Source organism: Danio rerio, chromosome 18 (genome assembly GCF_049306965.1).
Source record: "Danio rerio strain Tuebingen ecotype United States chromosome 18, GRCz12tu, whole genome shotgun sequence".
In the NCBI taxonomy this organism is placed as follows: domain Eukaryota; kingdom Metazoa; phylum Chordata; class Actinopteri; order Cypriniformes; family Danionidae; genus Danio; species Danio rerio.
In genome coordinates, this window is record NC_133193.1 from 13,571,314 (window position 1) to 13,588,056 (window position 16,743).

At 35.9% G+C, this 16,743-nt stretch overlaps 1 protein-coding gene across 15 annotated transcripts in view; it reads left to right on the plus strand.

The window, feature by feature from the left end:
• The window catches only part of fgd4a (FYVE, RhoGEF and PH domain containing 4a), a 117,063-nt gene that overhangs the window by 95,051 nt on the left and 5,269 nt on the right, over window positions 1-16,743 (plus strand). For 9 of the 15 annotated variants that reach the window (XM_073929141.1, NM_001423694.1, XM_073929146.1 and 6 more), the window contains 11 exon segments: window positions 3,457-3,546; window positions 5,476-5,621; window positions 5,702-5,858; window positions 7,481-7,619; window positions 7,697-7,755; window positions 7,946-8,092; window positions 8,196-8,368; window positions 11,843-11,873; window positions 11,967-12,047; window positions 14,196-14,330; window positions 14,418-14,564. In XM_073929141.1, coding sequence (XP_073785242.1) covers window positions 3,457-3,546; window positions 5,476-5,621; window positions 5,702-5,858; window positions 7,481-7,619; window positions 7,697-7,755; window positions 7,946-8,092; window positions 8,196-8,368; window positions 11,843-11,873; window positions 11,967-12,047; window positions 14,196-14,330; window positions 14,418-14,564 — 1,305 coding nt within the window. 15 annotated transcript variants of the gene reach the window in all.

A 16,743-nucleotide genomic window follows, 5' to 3' on the forward strand; every position in this document is an offset into this window, starting at 1 on the left:
TCAATGAATGCAAACTTTCGTACATTATTAAAGACGCAAATCCCTCACTGCGCGAGCTGCACCTTCAGCAAACCTCCTAATTCCTGCAGCACGAGGACTTTATGATTGTTTATAAGCATCAAAGCTGGCTGATCTGTTTGGCGAAATATTTAAATGCTTGTCACCGCATCCCAAACAATTAAAACGATATAACTAAAGCAATGTCCACTGTGCTGAGTAAGAGCGCTTCTTAAACTGAACAGTATATCATTGATGACATAAGCGTGCTCAGGCTCAAATGCAATGTGAGTGCGGGCCGTCGGGGGAGACGAGACGGGGGGACAAGCGTGCTTTGGCCCGGTTTAAGGCAACTGTACAAAGTGTGAGTATGCCCTAAGAGTGCTCTTGCTATACCTGTTGACATAAGCTGAATTGAATCAAAAATGATAAAACTCAACTGTTTAACTCTAGATGACTTATAAAATGAGTAAAAACTTTGTACATTTATTTTTTAAAGTTTCTTTAAATAAAAAGATTACAATTGGGGCTTTTATACCTATAGTATCCACCTTTTCCTTATGGCCCATGATCATTTATGTGATTAATAGGAGCAACTTCTGTTAAACCGTAAGCATTAGCAATCAGTGTAGTGTTTAAAAAAATAAAACCAAGGTACAATCAAGTGACATTATTGTCTTCCTAGTTCATCTTTCCAATATTAAAAGTAAACATTACAATTAACGAATGACTTTCAGCCGACCATGAATAACTCTTAAAGTGTATGCAGCAATATTACAAGCATTTAATGAATATTACTGTACTGTAGGGAATACAAAGTAAAAATAATCTGAGGCAACAACTCAGAAGAGCTTTGGCCACAGATTTGCTTGTGATGTCACTAATGTCACTAATACCGAGTGAACCACTATTATCATGCCAGGTTAAAATGAAGCACAAAGCCAAACATAACTCTCACCCAATTTTCAGTAGTAATATGGAATATTTGTAGCAATACCTTATCTTTATTTGTTCTTATGAGACAGTTCTTTTGAATTGACCAAATTTTAGATCATTCAGTCATTTTCTTTTTGGCTTAGTTCCTTTATTCATCAGGGGTCGCCACAGCGGAATGAACTGCCAACTAATCCAGCATAGGTTTTTTTACACAGTAGATGCCCTTCCAGCTGCAACTCAAGACTGGGAAACAACCTTACGCACTCATTCACACATACACTACGGCCAATTTAGTTTATTCAATTCACCTGCACTGCATGTCTTTGGACTGTGGGGGAAACTGTAGCACCCGGAGGAAACCCACGCAAACACGGTGAGAACATGCAAACTCTGAACAGAGATGCCAACTGACTCAGCCGGGGCTCGAACCAGTGACCTTCTTGCTGTGAGGCAACAGCACTAGCCAACTTTTTTTTTATTTTCCCGTTTATTTATGCTTTTGAATTGCTTTATGGGACCTAAATCGTTCTTCCAACAACTTTTAACCTACAAAAGTTTAAAAAAAGTGACTTTTATTAACATTTTTAATCGTTTAAAATGACATATTGTCTGGGTTGTTGTTTTTTTTACGGTACAAAAACCTTGTAATAAACTGCCAGAACATTTTCTGTAATTTCACAGACTTATTTCTCTGTACATTATTTCTTATACATTTATATTATTTCAAACTACTAAAATGTCAATAAAAGTCACTTTGTTAGTTGAATTTTCAACATCAAAAGTCGACAAAGCAGAGATCAAGCTCCCATAAAGCAATTCACAACCGTAAATAAACAGAAAACACTTGTGAATGACAAAACACGAAAACTATTCATTAGCAGAACTTTATTCAGTTTCTGTCCATAAGCAGTGAATTTAACTCACTAGCGGTAATTAGATTTTAAATCGATGAATAAAAAAGAGATTTATGAAGGCCAGATCCATATCAAATACATTATATGTGAAGGTGAATGCTGTGTCCTTTGTCGCCTTAGCATTATTGTTGATGACCAAATACAATAATTTTTATGACTCTAGACATTACTTTGTGGAGACCGTGACATAATATATTGACATACACTGACAAAATTGGAAACAATTTGCAAAATTTTTTATAGGTTGAATTCAAACAAACAAATAAATGTAGTAAATTTTGAACTTAATTTGTTTGTTTAAATTTAGCCCAAATAAATTTACAGCCACTTACCACTTTTTTTTTTAGTAAATTCAAGGAATAATCATTGAATAATTTTTTCTTTTTTTTTTTTGCTATTTCAAATCTGTATATGTGCATGGGGGAATTTTTAGGCGTACAACAACAACGCCTGGCAATTTTAGTGTCAACAGTGTGTGCCAGTGGATGTTTCATGGCGTATGGGTGTGATGGAGAGAACGAGGCGAAGAATGTGATGGAGAAGTGAGGAATGTAGGTGGGGTTGGGAATCCACCTCTCAATGGCTTTGCTCTTGACCTTTATGTTCAGAGCTCGGTTTCCCTTTGGCCATGTGAGCCGCTGAGCTGGGGACATCTACAGTGTTAGTTCACCCTCAGCAAAATTCAACACAAATGCCTTTAATAATTTAAGTTAAAGCGAGCTCGAGAGACTTGAAGAGTTGCTGAGGGAAAAGTTTGAAAACTTTGAGTCACTATTATAGGGTATACAAATTTGAAAGCATTAAGGTTTGTTAGTAGTTTGGACAGATCTCATCCACAGCTGCGTTTATTTGATCAATAATGCAATGTAAACAATAGCATTGTTTAATAATGTTTTAATTTAAAATAACTGCTTTGAGTGTGTATATTTAAAGACTTAATTTCTAAGATTCCTCAGCTGTCCCGTGATTTAAAGCTGAATTTTCAGCATTCTTACTCTAGTTTTAATTGACACACAATCTTTCATAAATCATTTTGATTTTGTGCTTCTTTTAAATATGACTTATTATTTGCTGGCCATCATTAATAATAGATCTTCTTATTACCAATGCAAAAACTATTTTGTTCATATTTTGGGGAAACCGCTTTATCAGTTCAGATGCAAAAACCTCTAAGTGCCATCTGAAATGTTGTTCTAAAATGAGCATTTTACTCAACCTCTTGTTTTTATGTTCAGGTATTTCATGTTAAAGGCCATAAAAATAACCTATTTTTTCCATACAAGTGAAATTACTGAACATGCAAATAGTAGCCTGGGAAAAAATGCTAATTTTAGAAGAAAATTTCAGATGGCACTTAAAGGTTTTTTGCATCTGATCTCTTCATATATACTTTTCTTTCAGGATTAATCAGAACATTTTTATTATTTTTGCTAATTTAATTAAATTTTTTATATTAATGAATATTAATGATGTTGTTAATTCAATTAAAATATCAATTTAAAAAGATCAATAAAAAAAATCTAACTCAAAATAAACAAAGTGGATTAAACTTTTTCCTGTGCATCTGATACAACATTGAAGAGTTAAAGTTTGACATTTTTTTCTTTAGGAAACCAACGAGCAGAAACTCTACAAGATTGCAAATGAACTTCTGCAGACAGAGAAGGCCTATGTTGCACGACTGAACTTATTAGATAAGGTAAGTCATCATTGTGTTTAGTTTTTGTTGTTGTTGGAGAATTTAATACTAAACCAGTACTAGAACACTGTTTATCAGTAAAGGCTCATGCACATCGGGATGAATTTTGCTCATGCTTGCCATCAGCAGTTTTCGAGACATTTTTAGCATTCCCACCCAAGCAATTTTCTCTGGCGTTGAGCAGAGTGAACATGCAAAATCCCTCATGTTCAGGCACGGATTAAGAATTCAAAGGCCCCTGGGCACAATGTCCTGTAGGCCCCCTACCTGGCCGCATCCATAGTTAAAATTAAAAATAAGATTAATATAATATATATTTTTTAAACATAATCTATAATGTATTGCCCACATTTTTAAAATAAAACACCCAAACACTTCCATTCACACACATACACTTCAGACAATTTAGCCTACACAATTCACCTGTACCGCATGTCTTTGGATTGTGGGGGGTAACCGGAGCAAACCAACGCGAAGGCAGGGAGAACATGCAAACTCCACACAGAAACGCCAGCTAAGCCGAGGTTCAAACCAGCAACCCAGCGACATTCTTGCTGTGAGGCGACAGTACTACCTACTGCGCCACTGCCTCGCCCTAATACAACCAGTGAAAATGAATTGATTTTAATATACTTGTTCACATTCACTGAAGCAGAACTAAAAATGTATATTTAAGGGTATTTTTAAAGTATAACTTCTACAATTTTATAATGCATATTTATTTCCTTTATTTAGCCAGGAGATCACATTGAGACAGTACTGTCTCTTCTTCCAGTGAGACCCGGTCAAATAATTGCATAATTGCACTAAATATACACCCCAAAATGTGCATCCCCCCACACACACAGGGGCCCAAAGTGTGCGTGGGTCCCTGGGCCTGTGCCCATAATGCCTATTGGTTAATCCAGCCCTGTTTATGATAGATGAGGCTTAATTAAGTGAAATAATACTCTCCATTGAATCATATTTGATTTGCAATTCCTCAATGCATCTTATTTGTTGTTAGGAAAATGGACTTGGTTAGACATTTTGTGCTTGAGTGCCACCAAGTCGCATTTACTAATCTGAACGTCATCAGATCCAGGCATGGAAACAAAAGTACCAATCTCATTGGTCGATTAGTTTTTAATATGTCACGTCAAACCAAAAAAAAAAAAAAACAGAGCAGTGCAAAAATTAAAAGCATTTTACAAAATTACACTTTTACACGCTTACATTGGTGCCCTTTGTTTAGTCATGTAGGCCCACACGGAATCTGCGTGCCCAGAATTCCGCAGATTTCTGCAGATTTTTAGCCCATCATTAATTCAGTTTATTTACTTGAGTAAATCTATATTTATTCAGTTTTTTTATTAATTACAGTAATATTATTGACTATTATGATTTATGTACTGTGCAGTTTGTACAGTAATATTTATATTTTATGTTTCTAGTAGATGATATTATATGAGAGACTTGCTTTGTTTACCAAATAAAGTGGATCTAATTGGATTTGCATTGTAAACATTAAATAAAAGTTAAAAAGATATTATTTTTTATTTTACATATTAAGGTTTTAGTTATGATATGTAACTAAAAATAATTCTGCAGAAATTCAATCATGTCTACACAATCACATTCTTTCCTAACTGCTGTTTTATATATATATACATCTAAATGCCTCTTTTAACAAGCGTCTGAATGTTGTTCATAAGTATATTGCTGTTTATATGTATATTTCAAGTTTCTTATGCAAACCGAAAATAAATCATTACAAAGAACTAAACACCAAGTATACAAATGTGAAAAATGTACATTGCTGACTGCAGTTCACTTAGTAGCCACTAGTGTCACTATTGACACTGTTTTCTGAACTCCATACTTGGACTCTTTAAAAATAGTAGTATGCAGACACATCATGCAACATCTGATTTCGGCCCTCTTTTGCAGGTGTTTTACACCAAGCTCATGGAAGAGGCAAGAAAAGACACGTTCCCTGTGGATGTGGTGAAAAGCATATTTTCCAACATCACCTCCATTAATGCCTTCCACAGCCAGTTCCTTCTGCCTGACCTGGAAAAACGGATGGGAGAATGGTGAGATTTTCACACACTCGAATTGTAGACTGAGTGTTTGGTTTAATTAATGGTCTTAATGCTCTGAAATTTACCTCCAGGACGTCGACACCTCGCATTGGAGACATCCTACAGAAGCTCACGCCCTTCTTGAAGATGTATGCAGAGTATGTGAGGAACTTTGATCATGCCATGGATCTGCTGAAGCAGTGGATAGATCGCTCGCCTCCATTTAAAGCTATCATTCTGGATATACAGGTGAACACTGATGCAGATTGCTATTCTTGAAAAGAGTTCTTTTAAATAGCAAAGTTAGGTGGCCATTAGAATGCCAGAAGAAAAATAAATCTAATAAAGTTATATTAAATACAGTCTTGGTGGTAATTAATTGTTGAAATGTAGGCAAATAGGTAAATGATAAAGGCCCTCAAATAAGGGCCTCAACCATAGGAAAATGAATGAATGAACATATCAATGATAAGAATGATACACTTACTTTAGAGCAGATTTAAACCTTGTTTTATTTTTTATATGATCTAAAAGTGAAAGTTAAAACAAATTGTATTAATAATTATATGGTTTATACATGTCATATTCAATTAAGATTTCTGATCAAAATGAAAAATAGTTACAAAAAAGTTTTTTTTTGTCCTTGTTTATATGTGATTTCGAATGTTTTTAAAAATGTTTAATTAATCTAAAGGGGATGTGTGCATTAATAACAAGGTAAAACATTGTAACAGTTAAAACTTTTAAAAACAATGATTCTTTAAGCCGGTTTCACACCGCAAGCGTAAGCAGAGCGTGTTTTTTTTAGCGTCCATCTTAATAGATTACAGCTTTCATACTGGACGCAGAAGCAGGGCATCAGCGCGAGGCGTTAGCTTTACTGAAGCTGATTGATAGTAAAAGTAGCAATTTTACCCAATTAATGCATCAATAATATCCACTTGCTTTTTATAGTCAATCAAATGAACTTAAACGATTAAAAACAGCTATAAATATGTATTTGGGCCTGAACTACAAAACAAAATTTAAACAGTTTTATTATTAGTTTAGCTTAAATTGCACATTAGTTTGATCATGTATAAATATCAGTATTACTATATTGTATAAATATTATTATATCTATTGGCCTACATCATCCTGACAATCAAAAACAAAATTACATGGTACCACAGGCGATTGTCTTCTGGCCGAGTGCACCTGAAAAGACATAAATGGCACTCAGAGCGTGAGAAGCATACAGTTTTTTAGGATCTATATAATTTGTAAAATGAAGAATTGCAGGTTAAGGAAACAGCATAAGAGGAAGTTGCCGCGGGGCTTGGTGCAGATGAAAGTAAAACAAAAAAAGTGTATTATAGATAGATAGGTAACTAGATAGAATAGACTGAGATAGAATAATCTGTGCAGCAGCTGCCGATGAGCTGCACGCTGCAGACGCAGTCGGTGTGAAAGGCAAACACCTGCGCGCTGCTTCTTCTCTCCATATGCGCTGCGCACGCTGTGCTTGCACTTGTGGTGTGAAACAGGTGGGTCCAAACAGACCTTAAATATAAAAATCATATACAGATTTCGAATGTTTAGATTGATCAGTTTTAGTTTTGGGTGTTTTTTTTTTTGTTTTTTTTTGTAGGGTTGAATTTAATTCAATTCAATTCACCCTTATTTCTATAGCACTTTTACAATGTAGATTGTGTCAAAGAAGCTTCACATAGAAGATTATAGTAAAATAAACAGAGTCAGTTCAGTTTTTAGAGTTTAAGTTCAGTTCAGTGTGGTTTAATATTCAATACTGAGGGTCCAAACACTGAAAAGCATTGACCGAAACATTCTTAAGTGCATGTAGAGTGACGTGTGTGTGTTTTTGTGTTCAGAGTCAGGAAGTGTGTGGCAATCTGACGCTGCAGCACCACATGTTGGAGCCGGTTCAGAGAGTGCCACGATACGAGATGCTGCTTAAAGACTATCTGAAGAAACTCCCTCCAGAGCACATGGACCGGCGGGACGCTGAAAGTGAGTTCAGTGAGCAGCGTCCTATAAACAGACTTTAAACAAGACCTCTTCTAAATAAGAAACTTGTGTGTTTTCAGAGTCATTAGAGATTATTGGCATGGCCGCCACTCATTCCAACACTGCCATTCGGAAAACAGTGAGTGATTTCTTTTTTTTCTTAATGCTGTACAGCTAATACTACAGATTGTGTCTCATTATGTCCTTGTTTTACACATAAAGTATTTACTGGATATTTATTTAAGTTACTACATTAAAATCTTTGACATGCACTTAGAAAATAGTTATAATTTATTGATAGAAAACTTTCCTCCGGTAACTTCTCTCAGGAAAACCTGAAGAAGCTGCTGGAGATTTATGAGATGCTGGGAGAAGAGGAGGACATTGTAAACCCCTCGAATGAGTTAATAAAGGAAGGTCACATTCTGAAACTGGCAGCCAGAAACACTTCAGCCATGGACAGATATCTCTTCCTGGTAACTATTGCCTGTTCTGATGATTTTTTCAGTACTTTGAATATATAGCTTTAAATAAACCGTCTGTTTATCATCCTGAATCTCCATTCATTTATTCCTAAAGTTCAACAACATGCTGCTCTACTGCGTTCCCAAGTTCAGCCTTGTGGGACAGAAGTTCACTGTGCGCACACGTATCGGCATTGAAGGCATGAATGTGAAAGAGACCTTCAATGAGGACTATCCTCACACCTTTCAGGTTTCTGGAAAAGAACGAACACTGGAGCTGCAGGCCAGGTATAGACTGTCTTATCTTTGCTTGATATTTTCGGCCACACGTGACGAATGCTTTACAAATCATAGTTTGCACTTCTTTTTTTGGGGAACCTCTAGTCAAAATGTCCTGGAACCAAGCATTTTAAATCAGATAAATAGTTAGAACAGAGTAAAATATACATTTGACTTTGCGCTTTATTTTTATCCATCAGGAAAATAACGCTATATTTTAATATGACACTGTCACGCTCAAAACTCTTTATTGATTGTTTTCTCTACAGTACAGTAATAATCAATAATGCATCTTTAATATTGCTTCAAAAAGACTTATTTTTATTTTTGTGGGCTTGTGAAGACAAAATGTCACTTTATTGTACTCATTTTTTAAAAACATTCTTCACTAGCCGGGATCCCATCCTAACGTGAATTGTATCTTTCAAAGTTTTCAAAAAATCCATATTATTCTGTCCTAAATGTGCATTATGTGCATTTTCATCAAGTTGTTAGAGTGGTTGACTGTGGGATTGGTAACTTAGTAACCAACAGTAAACAATTGAAGCATAATGAAAACAATGTTCGCTACATTACTTTATTTGTCAAATGCATTTCCATCCCCTATTATTCGGATTAACCATTTTGGGTCCATTTTTTGTCCTGAAGTGAGATAAAAAAAAAAAATTTTGTAAATCAAAGGATTTTTATTCAAATTTTGGCATTTCCATTATTCGTTTTGCATTTAATACTTCAAAGTGCACATTAAAGGTCATGTGAAGTGCTTTGAAATGTTAATTTTTGTTTAATGAGTGACATAATTTGAACTGAAACATGAAGACAGGGTGGGACATGGATTAGCTCCTCCCTCTTTGTTAAATAAAAAAATAATAATTGCCACTAGTATGTTTTAGTATAACAGCCCTGCTGAAAAATAAACAGCTTAAACCAGCATAGGTTGGCTGGTTTTAACTCGTTAACCAGCCTGGTATTAGAGGGATTTTGGCCATTTCCAAGCTGGTTTCAGCAATTTCCAGCCTGGTCTTAGCTGGTCAGTCTGTGAAATGACCAGCTAAAATTTGGCCAGCCTGGTTTAATCCAGACATAGCTGATTTTCTAGCTAAACTGGTCAAGCGGATTTTAAGCTGGACATGTTCCAGCCTGATAAGCTAAGACCAGGCTGGAAATTGTTGAAACCAGCCTGGAGATGGCTAAAACCCCTCTAAAACCAGGCTGGTCGACCAGCTAAAACCAGCCAACCAGCTTAGACTGCTGGTTTACCAGCCTGATTGAACTTTACAGACAATATATAGAATTCACCAGATAGACACCATTTTAGCTTTTATTTGGGTTCCAGCACGTTAAATTTTAGGGAATGAACAAGCAGATGAATGTGTGAAGGAGGCCATTAAAAAAATCAGATATTGACATGTTTTTAAGACCTAGTAAAAATGAAATGAAGACTATGGGCCCTATCATACACCCGGCGCAGTGTGGCGCAAGGCGTGGCGCAGTAGTCTTTTGCTAGTTTCAGCTTGGCGTAAGAGTCGTTTTGAGGCGTTGCGCTAAGCTCTTTAAATAGCAAATGCATTAGCGCTCATTTTTGCGTCCATAGTCGTTCTGGTCTAAAAAGGAAGGCATTCTGAGGCGGACCGCTGGCACGTTGCTATTTTGAGAATCTATAATAGATTTTTCATTAGACCAAAACTAACCCGGTCTAAACTCCGGCGCAAAGTGACGCCTCGCTTACGCACTGCTTAATACGCACAAGAGAGCAATAGGCAAATATCTTTACATATGAAAAAATGTAAATATTAAGGATATATATAGTATATAATAAGAATAGATATAGAATATAAATACAAAGGATCAAAATATTACAAAACATATTATTTTCTAGCCTACATAAATATGAAAAACCACTGCTTTTATGCCTTCTTCATCTCGGGAGGCTTTTTCAGTTCATTCATAACAATTTGCTTTTGTATAATGTTATTATTATTAGCAGTATTATTTATTATATCCATATTTATATTTGTTTTATTAAAAACAAGCTTAGATTTGCCCACCTGTTAGGTTTTAGACCATATGGGGCACAGCATGTGTTTTAGGATATAACTCAGGTTTTTGAGCACATTTTGCTATTATTGTTCATTTATTCGTTTGCTGGAAATTAGAACTGAATTTAGAAATAGTTTTGAAACTAATAATTGCGCTTAACAAACAAAAGTATTTATTTATAGACTAATTGATGTCTGTGCGTAAAGGTTTTCCTATCCAAGAGCGAAAGTGAAAGTGATCCATTATCTCTCATTCAGTTTTCTGTTAAAAAACTGTTAACTGTGAACTGTTTGCTTGTGAAATACTAATTTTTTCCACTTAGACTTACTTTGCATCCTGTAAATGGCGAATGCGCTCTTGGCGCGACGCAGCTGGGTCTTAAAGGTAATGGGAGATAAGATTCTAATTGGTTTATTCTCAAAACACACTTATAACTCGTTAAGAAAATAAACTCAGCCCTATTAGAACATGCGCCGCGGCGCAAGGCAGATTTCCCGTCCTTAAATTAGCAAAAACGCGTCCTGACATGCCCTAAAAACGTTTGCGCCCTGCGTTTTGCGCTCCGCGCATGGACCGTCAAAATAGAGCCCTATAATTCAACAATAGATGAGGGAGAGAAGGCAAAAGAAACGAGAAGAAGAGAGAACAGGAAGATGGTATTACATGATCCAGAGAATGGTGGGGAAAAACAGAACAGTAGGGAGAAATAGACGTGAGGAAACTGTTATATCGAGGTTAAGGTTTGGACACACTGCTCTGAATAGTGGGCTGTTTAAAATAGGGAGACATCCAAGTGGAAACTATAATTATTGTAATGAAGAGGAAACTAGAGCATATTGTAAAGAAATGTCCATTATATAGGAGGGAACGAAATGACATAATAATGGATATTGAATAAAATAATGTAAATTGAAAGTGCTACTAATGTTTCTTAGAGAGACTGGATTATATAATATCTAAATAAATAAGAATAATTTTCACTTTTCACTTTTGATTTACACTCCTAACCAGTAGGTGGCAGAAATGCATCTCAAAGTTTTATGCCAACCGCCTTAAAAAAAAAAAAACATAAAGAAGAAGAAGAAAACTGCTGGTTTATGCAGTTTTTTCAGCAGGGAGCCCTGCCAATTATGTCAGATGCTAGAGAGCATTTGATTGGCCAGAAGATTTGATAAGATACTGAAGTATGAGGAGATGTCAAAACAAGTAGATTGTTTAAAGCAGAAGTTACTAACTTTGGATGTTTAAATCTCTTTATTGCAAATTGTGTCACTGTTTTGGAGCATCGATATCCTTAAGACTAACGTACTGAAAATACTGATATTGTTTACACTTTAATGGAAGTTACTCCCATTGTTCATGCAAAGCATCATGGGGCAAAGATGAAATATAAACACATTGCACAGTACTGCTTGTTTTAATGGTGTTGTTGTTTCATTACAGCTCTAAACTTGATAAAGAAAGCTGGATAAAGGTAAGATTAGGGTGATTATAATGATAATGGTTTACCTGAATGTGCGTTAATACTGATAGTCCAATTTTAAAACTGATCTCCTGTGTGTTTCAGGCATTCACTGAAACAATAGACATCTCCCTCCAGAAGAATGAGACCTTTAAATCAGCAATTAAGGATACCGAGGAAGCTTCGGTCAGTATGCCTTATTAGAGTTATAATATTCAGCTGGACAACACGACTGAAGGATAATAAGAGAATATTTATATATTTAATATGCATTATACAGAGAGGATTTGTCATGCATTGACCTGTTGTGTATTCAAATATTTAAGTATTTAAAGAATTGAATCATTCAGTTATTTCAGTCATTACTTAAATTGTTTTTTAATTATCAATTCACTTACAGTTATTTAGTTAGGTTAATTATTATTTTATTATAAATAAATAAAATATTCAAATGCAATTTAATTTAATATGCTATTAATTTAATATATTAGATGTCTGTTATTTAAATATATGAAATGTATGACTATAAAATGTATTTAAATCATATAAGTTTGAATCAATTATTCGTTATTTTTAAACAATACAAAAATCCAAAAAAATTAAAATGATTCAGATTTGTAGATGGCTTTTGATGATTGAAATTAATAATTAACTAAATAATATTAATTTATTTTAAAGTTATTAAATCAACTGGGTTTTCTCATTCACATACTTAAGTGTCAGCTCATACATAGCATCTGGAAAGTATTCATAGCGCTTCTTCTTTTTCCGCATTTTTTTAATGTTACAGCCAAAATGGATTAAATTCATTGATTTCCCCAACATTCTACACACAATACCCCATAATAACAATGTGAAAAAAGTTTTTTTTTTTATTGTTGCAAATTTATTAAAAATAAAAAACCCTAAAAATCACATGTACATAAATATACACAGCCTTTGCCGTAAAGCTCTAAGTTGAGCTCAGGTATATTCTATTTCCACTGATCATTCTTGAGATGTTTCACCAGCTTGATTGGAGTTCACCTTTAGTAAATCCAGTTGATTGGAAATTATTTGAAAATGCATTCACCTGTCCATATAAGGTCCCAGGGTTGACAGTGCATGTCAAAGCACAAACCAAGCCGGAAGGCAAAGGAATTGTCTGTAGACCTCCGAGACAGGATCGTCTCGAGGCACAAGGCTGGGGAAGGTTACAGAAACATTTCTGCTGCTCTGAAGTTCCCATGACCACAGTGGCCTCCATCATCCGTAAGTGGAAGATGTTTAAAACCACCAGGACTCTTCCTAGAGCTGGCCAGCCATCTAAGCTGAGTGATCAGGCGGGAAAGACCTTAGTCAGGGACGTGATTAATAACCCGATGGTCACTCTGTTTGAGCTCCAGTGTTCTGTGGAGAGAGGAGAACCTTACAGAAGGACAACCATCTGTGCAGCAATCCATCAATCAGGCGTGTATGTTAGGATGACCAGACAGAAGCCTCTCCCTGCCTGGAATTTGTCAAAAGGCATCTCATGAGACTAAAATCGATCTCTATGGAGTGAATGCCAGGCGTTATGATTGGAGAAATCCAGGCACCGCTCATCACCAGGCTATTACCATCCCTACAGTAAAGCATGGTGGCGGCAGCATCATGCTGTGGGGATGTTTTTAGCAGCAGGAACTGGAAGACTAGTCAGGATAAAGGGAAAGATGAATGCAGCAGTGTACAGAGACATCCTGAATGAAAACTCTTGAGGTCAGACTGGGGACACGGGGTTCATCTTCCAGAAGGACAATGACCCAAAGCACACCTCCAAAATATCAATGGAGTGGCTTTATAACAACTCAGTGAATGTCCTTGAGTGGCCCAGCCAGAGCCCAGACCTAAATCCTATTGAACATCTCTGGAGAGATCTGAAAATGGCTGTACACTGTCGCTTCCCATCCAACTTGATAGAGTTTGAGAAGTATTGCAAAGAGGAATAGGCAAAAATTCCCAGACAGGTGTGCCAAGGTTGTTGATGCCAAAGGTGCATCAACAAAGTATTGAGCAAAGGCTGTGAATACATATGTACATGTGATTTTTCAGCTTTTTTTTCTTCATAAATTTGCAACTATTTCAAAAAATCTTTTCACATTGTCATTGTGGGGTATTGTGTGTCAAATTTTGAGTAAATAAAGGAATTTAATACATTAATACATTACATCAATAAGGATATAACAAAAAACAACTTTTTTTTACTTTCCGGATGCACTGTATATAGTTTTTGTAAAGGATAAAGTGTATTCTGTATTTTTATTTATTTTACTTTTTTAATTCTCACACATTTATCCTGTCTATATTTCATTGTAGGATCTTAATATATCAGAGCTGGGTAAAAGAGCCCCTCGCTGGATCCGAGACAATGAAGTGACCATGTGCATGAAGTGCAAAGAAGGGTTTAACGCCATCACACGCAGGCGGCATCACTGTCGGGCCTGTGGATACGTAAGCACAAACAAACCAGAAAAATATTCAAAAAACATTCTTAAGTTTTACAGTTCTGAAGTGTGCTGAAAGATCCATCTCCTTCAGGTGGTTTGCTGGAAGTGCTCCGACTACAAAGCTACTCTGGAATATGATGGAAACAAGATTAGCAAGGTGTGCAAACACTGTTACTTCATCCTGACAGGCCGTACAGACAGTGATGACAGAGAAGGCAAGAAGAAGGGAATCCTGGAGGTGAGTTCAGCACAACACAACCTGCGAAATGGTGAAACTTTACTGATTCAGAAAAAAAGAGCTCATATAACCTTTATATATACTGTATATATGCACAGTTACGGAGGAAAACACGACGTGCACAAACTGTTGTGGTGGATTCTACTGCGGTAAGATCAGTCGGTAACACTTTATAATATGCAGCTGTAAGCAAAATATATTTTGTAATGCTCTGCAGATCAGCAGTTGATATATATTTGTGGGTGTGTATAAGAATATAGCAATTAACTGACTAATTTACATGAACTGATGATCTGTTTAGCATTGAGTAGTGTTATTATTTAAAATGAGGCTTATTATAAAGTGTTGCCACTGGTTCTTTGGTGTTTTAACGTTCTGGTATGTTGATGTTTTGGAAGAGGGATTGATGCTGATTATTTAAAATATTTGTAAAGCTTTTTTGTGAAGTAATGGCTTGCTCCCTTTTCTAAACTGTCACATCATGAGAACAAACTTAACTTGATACTGAAAAACTACCCCTTTTCTGTTGGCTTTTTAAAAATTGTTTTACTTACTTTTTGTGTATATCATTAAAGCTCGTGTCAGATTCATATTTCACCTCAAAATTACAATAAAATGCTAAATATACTCACCAGCCGCTTTATTAGGTACACCTGTCCAACTGCAAACAGTTCTAATCAGCCAATCACATGGCAGTAACTCGTAGCATTTAGGCATGTAGACATGGTCAGGATAAACTGCTGCAGTTCAAACCGAACATCAGAATGGGGAAGAAAGGGGATTCAAGTGACTTTGAACATGGCATGATTGTTGGTGGCAGACAGGCTGGTCTAACTATTTCAGAAACTGGTGATCTACTGGGATTTTCATGCACAACCATTTGTAGGGTTTACAGGGAATGGTCAGAAAAAGAGAAAATATCCAGTAAGCGGCAGTTCTGTGGGTGCAAATGCCTTGTTGATGCCAGAGGTCAGAGGAGAATGGCCAGACTGGTTTGAGCTGATAGAAAGGAACCAGTAACTCAAATAACCACTCGTCACAACTGAGGTATACAGAAGAGCATCTCTGAACACACAACATGTCCAACCTTGAGGGGGATGGGCTACAGCAGCAGAAGACCACACCGAGTGCCACTCCTGTCAGCTAAGAGCAGGAAACTGAGGCTATAATTCACACAGGCTCCCCAAAATTGGACAATAGAAGACTGAAAAAACATTGCCTGATCTGATGAGTCTCAATTTCTGCTGCGACATTGGGATGGTAGGGTCAGAATTTGCCCTCATCAACATGAGAGCATGGATCCATCCTGCCTTGTATCAACAGTTCAGGCTGGTGGTGGCTGTGTCATGGTGTGGGGAATGTTTTCGTGGCACTTTTGGCCCATTAGTACCAATTGAGCATCTTGTCAACAAAACAGCCTACCTGTGTACTATTTGCTAACAATGTCCATCCCTTTACAGTGTACCTTCTGATGGCTACTTTCAGCAAGATAACGCACCATGTCATAAAGCAAGAATCATCTCAGACTGGTTTCTTGAACATGACAATGAGTTTACTGTACTCAAATGGCCTCCACAGTCACCAGATCTATTAGAACACCTTTGGGATGTGGTAAAACGAGACATTCGCACCATGGATGTGCAGCTGACAAATCTGCAGCAACTGTGTGATGCTATCATGTCGATATGGACCAAAATCCTAAGGAATATTTCTAGTACCTTGTTCAGTCTATGCCAAAAGGGGGTCCAAGCTGGTACTAGTTAGGTGTACCTAATAACAATGGCCAGTGAGGGATACTGCTAAAAAAAAAACAGTGTAACTACAAGTATTCACTTTATTTATTTATTTATTTTGAGCAATATATATATATATATATATATATATATATATATATATATATATATATATATATATATATATATATATACACACACACACACAAATCTTTTGATGTTGAAGTGAAATGTTAACATCTGATTCTCTATCATTTTTAATAGATGCTTTACTGAAGACTTTTAATTTATAAATAAATACTAAAATGTTATATTAATTACAGAAGCTTACTAAAAAGAAATGTAACATTTAGTAATTATTATAATTTTAAATTTTTTGTGCTGACATTATTGACCCCCTCTTCAGTTTTTTATTTATTTTTTTTATCTGGATTGATATATTGTTG